This window comes from Ipomoea triloba, chromosome 3, assembly GCF_003576645.1.
Source record: "Ipomoea triloba cultivar NCNSP0323 chromosome 3, ASM357664v1".
Classification (NCBI taxonomy): Eukaryota; Viridiplantae; Streptophyta; class Magnoliopsida; order Solanales; family Convolvulaceae; genus Ipomoea; species Ipomoea triloba.
The window spans coordinates 15,817,635-15,833,169 of NC_044918.1; the positions used below are offsets into that span (position 1 = coordinate 15,817,635).

General features: G+C 33.8%; 2 protein-coding genes across 2 annotated transcripts; one reads left to right on the plus strand and one right to left on the minus strand.

The window, feature by feature from the left end:
* The first annotated feature begins 4,404 nt into the window (after nt 1-4,404).
* On the plus strand, nt 4,405-6,589 carry LOC116012965. Its single transcript, XM_031252632.1, has 4 exons — nt 4,405-4,555; nt 4,710-4,812; nt 5,166-5,435; nt 6,331-6,589. The coding sequence occupies exons 1-4, from the start codon at nt 4,405-4,407 to the stop codon at nt 6,587-6,589; spliced, it is 783 nt and encodes a 260-aa protein (XP_031108492.1).
* A 6,127-nt stretch (nt 6,590-12,716) lies between these two features.
* LOC116014070 lies at nt 12,717-13,726 on the minus strand. Its single transcript, XM_031254057.1, has 2 exons — nt 13,603-13,726; nt 12,717-13,450 (listed from the first exon to the last, which is right to left on the minus strand). Exons 1-2 carry the CDS (start codon nt 13,673-13,675, stop codon nt 12,966-12,968), a joined length of 558 nt encoding a protein of 185 aa, XP_031109917.1. The 5' UTR covers nt 13,676-13,726; the 3' UTR covers nt 12,717-12,965.
* Between the last annotated feature and the right edge of the window lie 1,809 nt (nt 13,727-15,535).

A 15,535-nucleotide genomic window follows, 5' to 3' on the forward strand; every position in this document is an offset into this window, starting at 1 on the left:
ATGTTTCACTGTATTAGTTAAGATAGATGTTTTAAGAGCATTACTATATACTTATATAAGTTTGAGCTATTTATCTCATATTTAAATGACTTAAATCTTGCATTTGAGACAATTTCTTTTTTCTATATGTAAGAATTTGTTTTAAGGGAAATTGAGCTACTTTCACCTAGATAACATGTAATTGGTGGAAGCTTTTACTTTTGCCTTTTTCATTGTTACACCCCTTTGGCGACCCACAATAAGCCATTATTTCTCTTTTGACTTTTTCACTTTGGTTTTGGATCCTATAATTTTATTTTATTTTTATAAAAATAATATGATCCATGGGCTATAGCTTATTGGGAAATAGGAAATGTATAATTCAAATTTGAAACATCGATCCTTGGAATCTTGGATCACCATCTCATTCTTGGGCCAAACCAATAGGCTTTTTCATTTCTAATGTTTCATTAATTGATTATATTGTGAACTATAGTCCATATTATAAGATAGACTACACCAATTCAAGTGTAATTTTAATATATTGAAGGTTTATTTTTTTTTTTGGTAATATATGAACATATATTAGTGATTCATTTTACAATATAAACCATTATTCACACCTTCCGTGTATAATTTGCCATGTTTTATAAGCTATGTGCCAAATAAGGTCATACTTATATAATTGGGTATTTGGAATAGTAGGATGTGATGTGATTGAAATCTTTAGAAAGAAATAAGAGAAGAAAAGGAAGGGGAGAAAAGAGGGTTTGACAATTAATTTTTAGTTGATAAGTGATTGTACGTGTTAGTTGTTTTGATCAAATCGATAGTATTAATGGTTTGTAAGAAAATACTTGGTAAAAGTTGTCTCTTATTAGAGGGTACCATGTAAAATGATATTAAAGAATATGAATATCTTATTTTATTGGGTCACACTTGTGTGAGACCGGATCCTTATTCGTGAGATGGGTCGGGTCGGGTCAAAGCACCATGCAAATGTCATACTTATATGTGCAAATCTCATACTTATATGCTCAAATATAACACTAATCGAAAATACAATTTTTGTTACTTATTAGAGAAAAAGTAATACATTTTTCATAATAAGTAATGTTGACAAGTGCCTCTCACTTATAAGGGCAAATATAATACTTTTGAGGAAAAATGTAATACTTTCAAATCGAAATGTAAAAGTATTGTATTTTACCTTAAAAGTATTACATTTACCCTAATAAGTAACAAAAATTTTATTCCTGATTAGTATTACATTTAAGCATATAAGTATGGCATTTGTGCATAGAAGTGTTACATTTGCATGTTGATCCGACCCGACCCTTGGTGAGGCGGTCTCACACAAGTTTTTGCCTATTTTATTTATTGAATTATCCCTAAGTTATTTTTAATTTTAGGTATAACTTTTAAAATAAATTTATTTTTATAATAATAATTGTTATTTTTTCACTATTGTTGTTATTTATTATTTTAACTATTGTTTTTGTTTTTGTTTTTTTATTAAATAACATTAATTCAATATTTAAAATATAAATCTAAATAAAAATTGAACAAATATCAATACAACAATAACGAAAACTATAAATAGTAAATTATACTTTTTGAAAAAATATGATTAGTTAGTTGGTATCTTTTTAGTAAACTCTTCATTTTTAACTTACTTACATCAACAAACTAAGCAAAAAATTTATTTACCAAATACTAATTTTATTTTTTTTTTGTCCAAATAAAATAGTTAAAATGAGTCAAATAAGTAAAAATAATTGACAACCAAGATTTATAGGTTTCAGTTGAACACAAATGTGAATTAAAAAAGAAAAATTATTTGTCTTTATCTTCTTCATTAACTTATGGCGAAACCAACACATATAAATTGAAGTATAAATTAAAGAGACATAAACAAAAAAAAAAAAAGAAAAAAAAAAGAATGATAAACACACCCAAAAAAGAAAAGAAAAAGGAAAGGAAAAAAAAAAAAAAAGCTTCAATTCACACACACACACACAACTGTACGAGGTGAGCACTGTACTCCACCAAAGACATGACATGTTCGACGAAATTCATTGGAATGTCAACGCTGACAATTACAAACGTCGCCCACATGCATGCAAAAGGAATTGTCATACCTGTTCATACTGGAAAGTTCGAGCAGATTTAATTTTTTGTTATTATTTAATTGATAATGAAAGCCGCATGTAATTCATAAAAATATCCGGCTATTAATACAATCATAATAAAAAAAAGTCAGAAAATAAACTCATATGTGTATTAATTATATTAACAAATTTTAGATGTTATATTTGAATCGAGTTGACATCAGACTGACGAAATAATTGGAGAACTTCTTACACTTTCTTTGGTTTTTCTTCCTTCATTCCAAGTCATTTCTCCTTTTAATTTATTATTATTATTATTGTTGTTGTTGTTATATGGATGAAAATAATCAAATTTATTAATTAACATGACCCTACCAATAAAATTAAAAAAAAAATTGAATATATAAGTAGTGGGATGAATTTTAAATAGAGAAATAATATTATGTTGTAACTTTTATGAAGTAAAATTTTATATTTGGATCAGAGAATTGAAGAGATCAGAGAAACATTTATTCCCTCCTTATATGTTCATATATTAGTCCTGTTGTACTAAAAAGGGCTTTATGAGATTGTTTGTTAGTCATAAAAGTTTAAACTTTTCATTAAAATTTCATAAAAATTTAATAGATAGCTAGAAAGTTTTTCAATAGTTTGTCTTGCACTTTAACTTCAGAAAAATTCAGTTAACTAGGAATTGATTCGATGAATTTCTTGAAATCAAGAGAAATAAATTTACTCCAAGGGGATGTGATTCTATTTCTCAAGTAGCTAACGATAAGATATATTTAATTTACCTAATTTCTTATTTACCCTTCTTGTATAAATAAATCTAACCTTAGCTTCTACCTAATGTACAAAAAGAAAGCTAATACTTCAAATAAAACAAGCTCCGATCCCAAGAGTACAAATATGTACATGTGTGAAAGGAATATTAGAAATGCTTTTTAAAAAAAATTTATTAGAAAAATTTAAACAAATCAAATGCTTCAATAACTTTCTAAGAAATTTAAGCTTAAACCTGTTCATTAAAATATTTTCAATATAGTTATCCTCTATGAGTCTGCTACATACCTTTAGGTATGAATAGGGTGGACTTGTCCATACTACTCTCCATTGGACTTAATTAGTTTATAAGCTTAACCTTTCTATTTAGAAGTTCAACATGCCATTAATGTATTCTTTTAATGGATTGGAACAAATTAAATCATATTCTTAATTACCATCTTTCATGCATGTGCCCAATGTGTAGCCTAACCATATATATTACGGTTAATGTGTCGCTAACGACTTAACACATACATCCTTCAATTATGTTAGCTAGCAAATAAAGTTTATATATTAAAAAAAAAAAAGTAGAAACAAATTATTATTATTATTGTTGGTGGGAGTGGTGGTGGTTGTGTTGTTGTTATTATGGTCACACTGTGAGATCATTCCATGAATCTTTATCCCTGCGATGGATCAAGTCGAGTCGGGTTAAGAATCCTTATCATCCTTGTTGTTGTTGTTATATATATGTTCAAATGTGACCGCGCCTTCCGTGCGGTCAGTGTGGTTCGCACTACTAAATATTAGAAAACGCACCACAATGAAAACACACTACACACCTAAAATAATGCACCATAACTCCAGTGTCCGTAATGGTGCATTTGCTAACACTGTGTGGTGTATATTTACATACCTACCGGTGTATTTTTTGGTGATGCGTACCTAATAATGCATATTTGTATGGTGCATTGTTTAATATTGAGTGAGTATATTTATATACATAGTGGTGCGATCACACTGACCGCACATCAAGGGGTGACAATACCTGATTATAACCCTATATATATATATATATATATATATATATATATATATATATATATATAATTAATTAATGTAGACGCGTTCCTCTGTTGCTTAATTGTGTGGACGAAGAAGACCGAAATATTTGGAGAAAATCACTGGAAATGCACGTAAAAAGTAAAAATAATATAATACCATGCATCATATATATATATATATATATATATATATATATATGATCTTATCATTATCTCTTAAAAATTAGAAAATGATAAAAATTAAGGAAAAAATGGATTTTTTAAGTGATCACGATATAATACAGCGTAACTCGTAAAACGCCGTACAGGCAAAGAAAACTAGAAAAGACGGAGAAAGATCGTCGCACTTTTGCCGTTATCAAAACCGCCATCCAATAAATACCAAGCTCTGCAGTCTCGATCTATCGCCATTTCTGCACTGCTCTCATTTTCTTCTTAATTAATTCTTCAATTCCTTGCAATAATTACGCCCACGCTTCAACAAAATGCCCATAATTAATACTAGTATCGTCTTTATCATCACGCTAGCACTATTCTCACTTGTCGCCGCCGCATATCCCCGCGCTCCGCCGGCTTCTGTTGGTTCCACAGACGGCGGCGGCTTCCCTGCAGCTGATCGCCGCCGTATTTCGGCCGGTAAGTACTATACGCTTCATCTGTTACTACTACTCCGGCTTCTCCGGCAGAGCAGAAAGAAATATTAATGAAATTTCTTGGCTGTCATTTAATTTTAATTTTTTTTTTTGGTATTATGTTGATGTGTTTTGTTAATTAATTATATTAATCTCAGATGTGGTTGGCGACATGGAGAAGCCGATATTATGGAGGAGGATGATGATTGCAACCAGACCACACAAGTCTCCTTCCGCGCCGCATAACTTCCCTCATCAACGGTAAGCCTCCATTTCCGGCCACAATCCTTCAGCTCCTCCGTGTCTTTCGCCGGACACAGTGGAGTTATATATCCATGCATGCATGCTAACATAGACGTACCGTGGAGACAAGTTGATTAGGCTGTTGCCCGTTGACTTAAGACTAGCTATAAAGTTACAGTTTTGACTCTTAGCAAGAATGTCTTATTAACTTTAATTTCATGATTTAAGTTAATTTGGACCGTCTAGGCTAATTATTTGTTAGCTAGAATTACAAAATTTGGTTAATTTATGTCTCTGGTCATTTAAATTATACTCCGTATTACATATATAAACTGTACTCTGGTTTAAATTGGTGGATGTTTGAATGGCAGGCGGCTCTCAGGCACTTCATCCGAACACGAAGACCAACGACCACCGTCTCCGGCGGCAAAGAGCAGCGGCATGGGCGGTGCCGGTGATGATGATGGATTGACCAAAATGAAAGAGGAAATTATCAGCAGTTGTGGAGGAAAGCATAACCATGGTGAATACGCAGGAGTGGTTGCCAGAAGATGTCGCCGGTGGAGGAGGTTGATCGCCGCCGGTGCAACCGCCGGCCCACATAAATCTCCTTCCGCGCCGCATAACTTCCGTCATCAACGGTAAGCCTCTGATCCATTTCCGGCCTGAATCTTTCAGCTCCGCCGTGTCTTCGCACGACACAGTCCCATTTTTTTATTTGCATGGTCCTGTAAACAAGTGAAGCTCTATCGAAGTATAAATAAATTAATCCAATGGGGTAGCTCAAGTCTGGCAAGTGAGTTCTGTTTGTGGGAAGAAATTTCAGGAGAACTCGGTTCAATTTAGGAGCGAACATAGGTGGACCCCGGACCTAAAAAATAAATAAAAGAATTTCAGGCCCTGCCCTGCAATTCGGAGCACCCAGTGGAGTTATATATCCATGCATGCATGCCAAATTATATAGGCAAGTTGATTAGACTGCTGACTTATGATCAGCAAAAACAACTTATTAACTATCATGATTTGAGTCATTATATTTGGACAATCTAAACCGATTCATTGTTAGCTGTCGTGCATCTTTTGTGACTGCGAGGTTCTCTAGCCATCTAAGAGCAACATTATCAATGATTTTTTTGGAGATAATGTCAGTATTTTGCCATGTGGAAGGAGAGAAGAGAAGAGAGAGAGGGTGAGGAAAGCTTATGCTAATATGGAGTTATTAGCACAGTAAATCTGACAAAACATTTAAAGAAGCTTCGCTGCTGTGCGCTAACAGCTGTGCCCACCGGGCGCGTGCAGCCAGGTGGGCGCGTCAGGCGCCCCAGAGGCCGCCTGACGTGATCTTTTATTTATTTTTTTTTTTTTGTTTTAAAAGTCATTTTTGTTTATTTCTTTTTTTCTTCCCTATTTTCTCTTTCCTAATCAGACTTACAAAAACTCCTAAAATACCGCGAAATAACTCCATTGATGGTGATGCTCTAAGCCATATTACATACAGTGTACTCTGGTTTAAATTGGTGGATGTTTGAATGGCAGGCGGCTCTCAGGCACTTCATCGGAACATGAAGACCGACGTCCACCGTCTCCGGCGACAAAGAACAGCGGCATGGGCGGTGCCGGTGATGATGGTGGAATGAGCAAAATGAAAGAGGAAATTATCAGCAGTTGTGGAGGAAAGCATAATAATCATGGTGATGACTATGGAGTGGTTGCCAGAAGATGTCGCCGGTGGAGGAGGTTGATCGCCGCCGGTGCAAGCGATTCTCCACCGTCTTCCGGCTACCATCGCCATTAAGTTGTGATTATTAATATTATTATGTGTTACTTAGTTAGTTTGAAGTGCACCATTATTGTATGTGTTTTAAGTTTAAGTTTATTTGACGTTTATCATCACTACTGGGACTCCGCTAGGTAGCTAGTGCGAGTTGTGTAAATATTTGTAAATTTCATATGATCCCTTCCTTTGTTGTTCAACATCAATACGTGTATTTAATTTGTTGTAGTGCTGGAAATTTGCATGATTATTCCATTGGGAAATTTACATAGGAGAATATTCCGTCACTAAATTTTCCCACACTCGTATTTTAATTCGTAAAATTTCATAACTTTTCATTGCAAATATATTGAATTGTTAGACATGTTACTTAGGGAAAAATTCGTCGTTAAAATGCTGTTTTTCTTAATGATGCAATTGGTGTTACAGGAATGATAAGAGATGTGTTGTATACGGAGTATATTATATATATAAGCAATCTTTAAAAAATTAATTTATTATTATTATTAACTTAAAAATTATTTATTGAGATATTTTTATTATATTTTATTAACTATATAAATCAAATCATAATATAAAAAATACAAAAAATAGTTTTAAAAAATTTAAGTAATAATCAATCTTTATTGAAAAATAAAATAATAAATAAATGATTTTACTTTTTAAAATTTCACTGGCCAACTTGGTATGTGAGCCAAAAATGTTCAATCGTTATACCGTAGACCACGGTGCACATAGCAATGTGCACCTTGGTCCAAAACGACGTCGTTTCGATGTTAGTGCATTCAGACGTGAATGACTCCAGGAAATTCATTATCTATAAATCTATAATACACATAATCATTATCTAGAATACACAGAACGTTTGCCTAAAATACAGAGAATGTTTGTCCAGAATACACAGAATATTGACACAAAATACACAGAACTCATCATCCTAACATTCGAATGCACAAACACATCACAACCTGTGTTAATAACATGAATACACAGAATATTGACACAAAATACACAGAACTCATCCTCCTAAACATTCGAATGCACAAACACATCACAACATATGTTACTAACATGAATACACAGAACGGTTGCCTAGAATACACAGAATGATTGACTGGAATACACATAACGATTACCTAGAATACACAAAATATTAACATAAATACACAGACCGGCTGAAACAGGAAACATGGTTTAATTTCCAAAAAAAAAAAAAAAGAAACGATTAGTTTACAATGTTCAAAACGACGTGGTTTACATAGGTGTTGCACTGTATAATTTGCCAAAAATGGTGGCTTGGGCCGATTTGTAGTATAGATCGGGCTAGCTTTAGTCCGAATGTTATAGCAATTGGATCGGTCGGGTCAGACCAAACAAATCGAATTTCAAACTAGCCCGCCACTCTAACACCTCTAGCTGGTATTATGAAAATTAATATAAGATTTGCAATTTAATATTTTTTCATGCATTGTGAAGATTTGTATTTCAACCATTTATATTATTGATCGATTTACGTCATAGATATTTGTCTTCTTCTTCTTCTTATTATTATTATTATTATTATTATTATTATTATTGGTGGCTCAGTTGGTCACAATGGCGAAATTTGGGAATAATGACTCGGTATCGTGTCTCACTAGCGGCAGTCTCTTGTGCACAACAGTAAACAAAGGCTTAGTCATTGTGTTCAACTGAGTTCTCTTGTGCGCAACAGTCGACCCGGGTCGGAGATTCAACCTTTTGGGAACAATGCTGTTGTAGAAGTACGCAGTTAGTTTTTGTTGTTATTATTATTGGTAGGAAGACAATTAATTAAGTGATAATGAACAAATGGTAAACTTAATCAATGGCCATAGTTAATCAACTTAATTAAAATTAGCGCACGTCTTTAATTCTTATGCTGCTTAAGAAAAGAACATATTCCACCAAAGACTGACGTCTCAAAATTTTCCACAACAACAATAGTAGATCAATAGCTCTTCCACTTGGATGTTTACATGTTTTATTATTATTATTATTATTATTAAAATTTCTTGGAGAAGCCTCAAGTGATCATAGTATGTAGTCATATCTTTAAAAAAAAATAATAGTATGTGGTCATGATAAGTTATCATCCAATCAGCATAAGGAGACCTTAACCATTAAGATTTTTGGGTGTCCAAACTATAGTAGTATATAGGTCAAGCAATAACACTAAAATAAATATTATACAAGAATTGAATTGTAAATAAATTCTTTTTTTTTTTGTCAAATTTAATTAACCAAATTAAGTATATAAAATGAGAAGAGGAAGTATAAAAATATTCACAAAAAAATTGTATAATTAAGACCTTCTTAAGTGAAACAAATTTCAAATAAATAACACTTTTAAACTGTTTATGAGTTATTAAGTTCATTGAAAAATTTTCAAAAATAGACTAATCCGTCGGCTAGCTCGTAACAAGTCGACCAATAAGAAAATAGCTAGCAAGGTTAGCCTGATTTGATAGCTCTATAATGAATCTCCCTTTTTAAATTCCTTAATATAATTGTACACCATTAAATTTGCTTTGGCGAAGATCATTTCTTTTTCAAAAAGTAAATATATCTAATCATACACTGTTAATCTCTTTCTGCTAGATACTACTTCTGGAATATTGAAAACTGAAATCATATAAGTTGTCACACAATTTGGTGGGGGTGATCAAACACCATGTATTTTATATGGCATTGTTGGAGAATAACGGAAAGTAACTGGAATATATCTTAACATTGTAGGGCGGGAAAGAAGTTGAATAGAAATCGAATGGCAGTGAACGTAACCTTTAGGATTATTTTTTTAAAATTTGAATCCCATATTATTTATATTTTTATATAAATTTAATTTATCGATTTATTTATCCCTACAATACGCATATTCAAATTTTATGGAATTGAAGAGTAGGCTATCTCCTCAATCAATGTTGACCGACGAAACAACTTTACATTCTTGGTCGATATATTTATATGGTGTAAGAGGCTACCTCTTTCGTCTATCCTGTGACATTCCTTCAAGTCGAGCCACAAAGGTGTCATCTGAGTACAATGCAACGTGGCTAGATTTTGGTACAAAAGATGACAGTTCGTGGCTCTCCGTGCAGCATTGGCCGCAATAGGTATACGGAATGAGGATGTTATGAATTGAATTGTGGATTAATGAGAATAAGCATACTATAAATAATGTACATGAGGAAGGAAGTTACAACTACTGACTAACTTATAGGAGTCTTTTTTTTTTTTAGTACTACTGACTCTATTACAATGTAGTATTTGTTAATAGTTATTTTTTTTCAACCTACTGAAGTACAAAGAGTCAACAGTTGCCTTCACTGAGAACAACTATAGAAGTTTATTTTTTAGTACTACTGACTCCGTTACTTATAGGAGTCTATTTAGAACAACTAACAAATACAATTAATGTCCGACACACATATGCTTAACACATTCGAGTCTTTCTGTAGTATGTGAACCATCTTATTAATAACACCACTCATTTAATTTCCTTTTATTCTATATTCCAAATGGTGGAGATAGCTTGATTATTATTTTTTGTTCTTCACCATTAGATCGATATACTATTTATAAACAATAAATTTATAATTCACCGACAAAATACGCCTTCAAATTTGATGTCAGGGTCTACATATTACTTTTTCATGTCTTATCTCAACTACTTACGATTTGATATATTTATACTTTTTTTCTTATCTTAAATATACATAAATATTGATTGATGGAGATCGATGATGATATATTCCATCCGATTGGTTTTATATTCCGATTCTTTTTACTCCTTCAATTCTATATATACATATGTATATACCTACCTATCTCTGCAGTCCAATCCATAAATTCCGATCAATTTCCGGCTAATATAACTCCTTCTTAGCTTGCCAAATTTAGTAAATAATAATGTTCATCGCCTGCAGTCGCATCTTCTGCAGTATAATCATCATCGTTCTTGGACTACTCTTCTTTATTTTACCTTCACATCATCATCACGCTTCTGTTGGGTTCTTTGAAGGCTACCCAGCAGATGATCATCACCACCATGCTTCTGGTAAGTATAGATATGTTCGCTCCTATCGTATGCATGCATGTCTGCATATAATTAATACAAACAGCTTCAGAAAAGTTTGGTTGTCATCATATATAGTATTTTGTTGATGGGATAGATGTATCCCTGGCCTTTTCCAATGGTACAAAATATTCTTACAAGTCTTCTATATATCTCCGATTTTTATAATTCAATTTTTCATTTACCCATTATAATTTTTTAGTGACAAAAAAAGTCGTCACTACTTATAAGTATGTACGGATAAATTTCATCTTGTGACCCTAGAGCTAGTTAAGAAGTACAATGAGATAACAAACTTAGATTGTTCATAAATCATAATAAATTGACTCAAATCAAGGAGACCAATAAATTGTTCCCATTGTAAGTAGAACTAACCTGACCAACTTAGAACATGCATTGTGGTTACCAAGATAATGTGACCAACTTCAATGAAAGGTCTCCACCCATGTCACTATCCATTTTGAGAATACAATATAGGGTATCAATTTCTTAGCCTTATATATTCGGGAGAACAAAAATCTACTTTGACTTAATTTAAATTGGAGGTAGACACCACCACATATATTTGCATGCACCACGAGATGGTCAGTAAAAATGTCAATTCTGCTAATATTTTTCAACAATAGTAGCTGTGGTTGGTGATCATATATTAAGGAGGAAGATGATTGCAACCAGCCCACATGTTTCTCCGGCCTCTCCCCGGACCTTACGGTACGTAAATCCTAATTATCTCTATAAATCTCTACTCTCTAAGATTTAGTAAGAGCTAATAATGTTTGTCCTTATTCAAAATTACATTGTGTTGGTAGTATATGTTATATAAAGTGTTTATTCTTTTTGTTTTACCTTGCACATTTTTCATTTTGACTTTATTTTAGCATGAGTCTTTAGCTGGAATTAAAAATATATTAGTTAATTAGTGGTATAAGTGACATTAATTTTTTTTTTATTTGGTACTCTGATCTTTATGTATGTTGTTTATATACTTTCTTACCAAATTTACCCTCTACATATGTGTATATTTAGTAGTATATATATATAGTTGCCAATGCATGCGTGAATTGAAGATTGGAGTTAACAATTTGGTTTACGCATATATGGGGCATAAAATCATATGCATATACTAATAATTTGATGAATTGCAGGAAGCTTTTACGCAGTTCAGCAGATGAGAGCACGGAGAGCGACGGCGACCACCTTCTCCGGGGACAAAGAAGTGCAGCTTGGACTAGTGATAATGATGCAACAAAAAAGAAGCAGTGTGGTGGTGGCCGGAAAGCATAACGATATGATAATAATGATGATCGAATATGTAGTGGACGATGCCGGGGTTTGGTTACTTTGGTACTTATGATTACCAACATGAGTACCCTGAACTTTATTTTACAAAAACGAAAATGATACCTTTTTACTCTACTGAATTATATGCTTATAACACTTTTATCCCTGTGATAGGGTTAATACCTTACTTGACCCTAAAACTGTATTAGGTCGATAAAGGGTCTGAAACTCATGTTAATTGAGACAGTCTCCGAGCTCGCCCTCGATAGGGGCACAACTCCGACTGACTACCCCGATCACTTTAGGTCGGGGCCACCTACTGATCGAGCCTTAGTACTCAGAGGCAGACACTTAATTTAAGCCCCTTAACCCCATAAAGGCAGCGAGATAAACCAAGTTAGTCAGGAAACTTAGGACAAGCGGACCAACGATTGGGCACCTTGACCTGAACCTGTGCATGCGACCCACGTGTCACACATGTCGGGGGCCGGCAACTGTCCCCTCCCTCTTCCTATAAATAGCGCATTAAAGGTAAGTTCGGAAATCTCTGACGCACTGTCGTTACGTATTACAAGCCAAACACCTTAAACCAAGACTAGGCTAAGGAACCGAGCTCACGCCGACCTTTAGCCCCGTATCTCGTAGTTTACGCCTGTATTTACTACATCACCCCGAATTATTTATGTATTCAAATGATCTTTCAATTATTTTAATAATGATATTTATTTTTTCGCCCACATTACACATTAAAAAAAAAAAAACTACTCCGTATTATATTTATATAAGTGATATTATAAATTCATGCGTATAATATAACAGGGGTGCAACTACTGATACAAAAGCAACATATATATGCGTACCTTAATTAGCTAACTACCTACACATTATTTCTTTGGCAAAAGAGAAATAAATGTGCCCCATGGATCACAATGATCCTTATGCATACTCATATCATATCTATCTGCGCGATGCACAAACTATAACATAATATTGCACCCTTCGATTAATAATTAAATAAAATTAGAACGGAGGCAACGCCGGCTCCGATGCACCAATGAAGTTGACCGGCGACTCCGGCCCCGGTGCGACGACACCGGAGCTCACAATCTCCGCCATTGCGCGGCGAGCGTTAGACGACCCTACTTCCTCGCACAATTTCGGGAGATACACGCCTTCGCCGGCGGCGAGATTGAAGTAGAGATCGATGATGTTAGGGCAGCGGTGGTAGCAGGGCGTCGAGCAAAGCTTCTGCGTGAATTGCGATTCCAGGAGAGCGTCGGAGGAGATTCCGAGGGAGTTCCGGTCGACGCCGCAGGCCTGGATGCACTCCTCCGTTTCAATCGAGTCCTTCAATAGCTTCTTGTCGGCCTCGATTTCCGACGTCCGGCAGGTGTACGCTTCCTCGCCGCCGCGCCGGACGTGCTTCTCCAGCACGCAACGCTTCCCGCTTGATGATATTGCGAAACCGCACGATTCCTTGTTCAAATTCTCGCAGGATATGCTCCCTGTAACAGGTAAAATGAGACAGACAGAGAAATTAATTATTCATATTTTCTAATATATGGTCTTTTCTTACAATATATAATGCACTTAGACACTGATCAGGTAAAATGAAACAGAAAGAATAATTTAATGAAAATAAAGCTTGATTACTTACCAGCGACGCCATGGAAGCACAAGGAAAGGGCAAAACAAGCAACCACAGCAAAAATCTTCAAGATGGAGGCCATTTTAGAAGGCTGGGGATTAAAATTGCTGTGTTTGTAGTGTTTCTAGCTTGGCACTGCGGAGATTCAGTGATGAGAAACCCTATTTATAAAGGTATATATGCACAATGAATAGAACAATTCAAGCTAAGCGCCAAGTTGTGGCGTTGTGCTTGGCAACAACATCAAATTAATTATGTGTACTGTAGTAAAGACAGGGCGGCTATGATTGCGACACTTGGATTGACTTCTACAAGAGAAGGCTTGAAAAACTGAACTCAATTAGCCGTTAATAACTGCACCATCAATGCCATTGCTACTAGTACTACCTAGCCCCGCTCTATTTTCTTCAATTTATATTAACCCAAGTTTAATTTTTCGTGCTATATCAAAGATCCTATGAATCTATACCCAAGCTCATAAAAAAATAAAGAGTCAATTTAATTTCTAGACTCAACATGAAACTATACACTTTATCTCACCCCAAATTCAAATCATCAATATAATGCACACTCTTATAAACAAATAATTAAAGGAGCTCAACCCTACAAACTCTCAATATTAGTAGCAAGAATTGAGTCCCGCCCTAGTGCCCTACTACTATAAACAAGTTTTTAGTGATAATTCTCATCTACCAGACCAATGCCTTAATTAGTGACAAATTCCATTTTTTAAAAAAGGAAGGAATGAATATTAAATTACCTATTGAATTACACACATAAATATAACTAGTTAGATCATCCAACTGAAAAATATATATAATTAACCCATCAAACAAATTAAATTCTTTTATTAAATTAAAAATGACCGGTTATACTAGTTAGTCACTTTACTTATGTGACTTTTTTTTTTTTTTTGGTATTTTTGTATTTAATAAATTCGATATTGATGTTCTTTCCACCATTTTGTCCATGCATGAATGGACCTTACATCAAATATATTAATTAATAATTAGAATAATTACATACTATTATTATTACTGATCGATCTAATCTTTAGTGATGATGCCGAGCCAGTGTAGCTAGCTCAAATCCTATAATACTGATTCATCTGATCTTCAATTCCCTTCCATATATGGAAGAAATTTTTATAGTAATTAAGATTTTGGGTGTGGAATGCATGGGGCCATGGACCCTATATATATTGTAAAAAAAGAATTTGCATCTTAATTAATTGGGTCTGCATGACACGTATACAAAAGAATTCCTTAATTCCTGCCGGATCTTTTCCCTCGTCGGTCATTTCGTCAAATGTTTGGCAGCTTTTTTTTTTTTTTTTTTTTTTTAAGTCGTATTAAGTATTAGAGAAAAAGTAAATCTCAGGGCCAAGTGTTAATGCCTTGACAATACAAAAATTAGGAGGAAGAGTAGACAAAAAATACAATTTGACAAAGAATTGATTTCTCTAACAAGGAAATGAGCAACCTAATTTGCAAATCGTTTAGCAAAGTAAAATTTCAACCCAGTAATACAAGCAATGCCGTCTTTAATATCATCAATAACCATATGAAAAATCAATTCCCCCGCCTCCCCTTGCAACGCATAAAACACCTCTTGAGCATCCATTTCGACATTCACAACACCATAAAGATAAAGAACAACTCGAGATAAATTCATAAACTTTACTAGCAATGATTGTGTGCATAGTTTGAAATTTATCAAGTATTAAAAAAGAGAGAGATATAGATTTTACTTTTTGATAAGTGTTAGTGTATAAGTACTTTAAGATTTATAGGCAAGTTGAATCACATTTTGTGATTAATTTTTACTATTAATTTCGAAATAAAAGCGATGATATACTTTTTAAGTTTAACAGTTTAGAGTTTAAACTTATGAAGTTCCAAAACATGTGGAATAATGAAAAATCCAGAGACGGTTTGCCCGT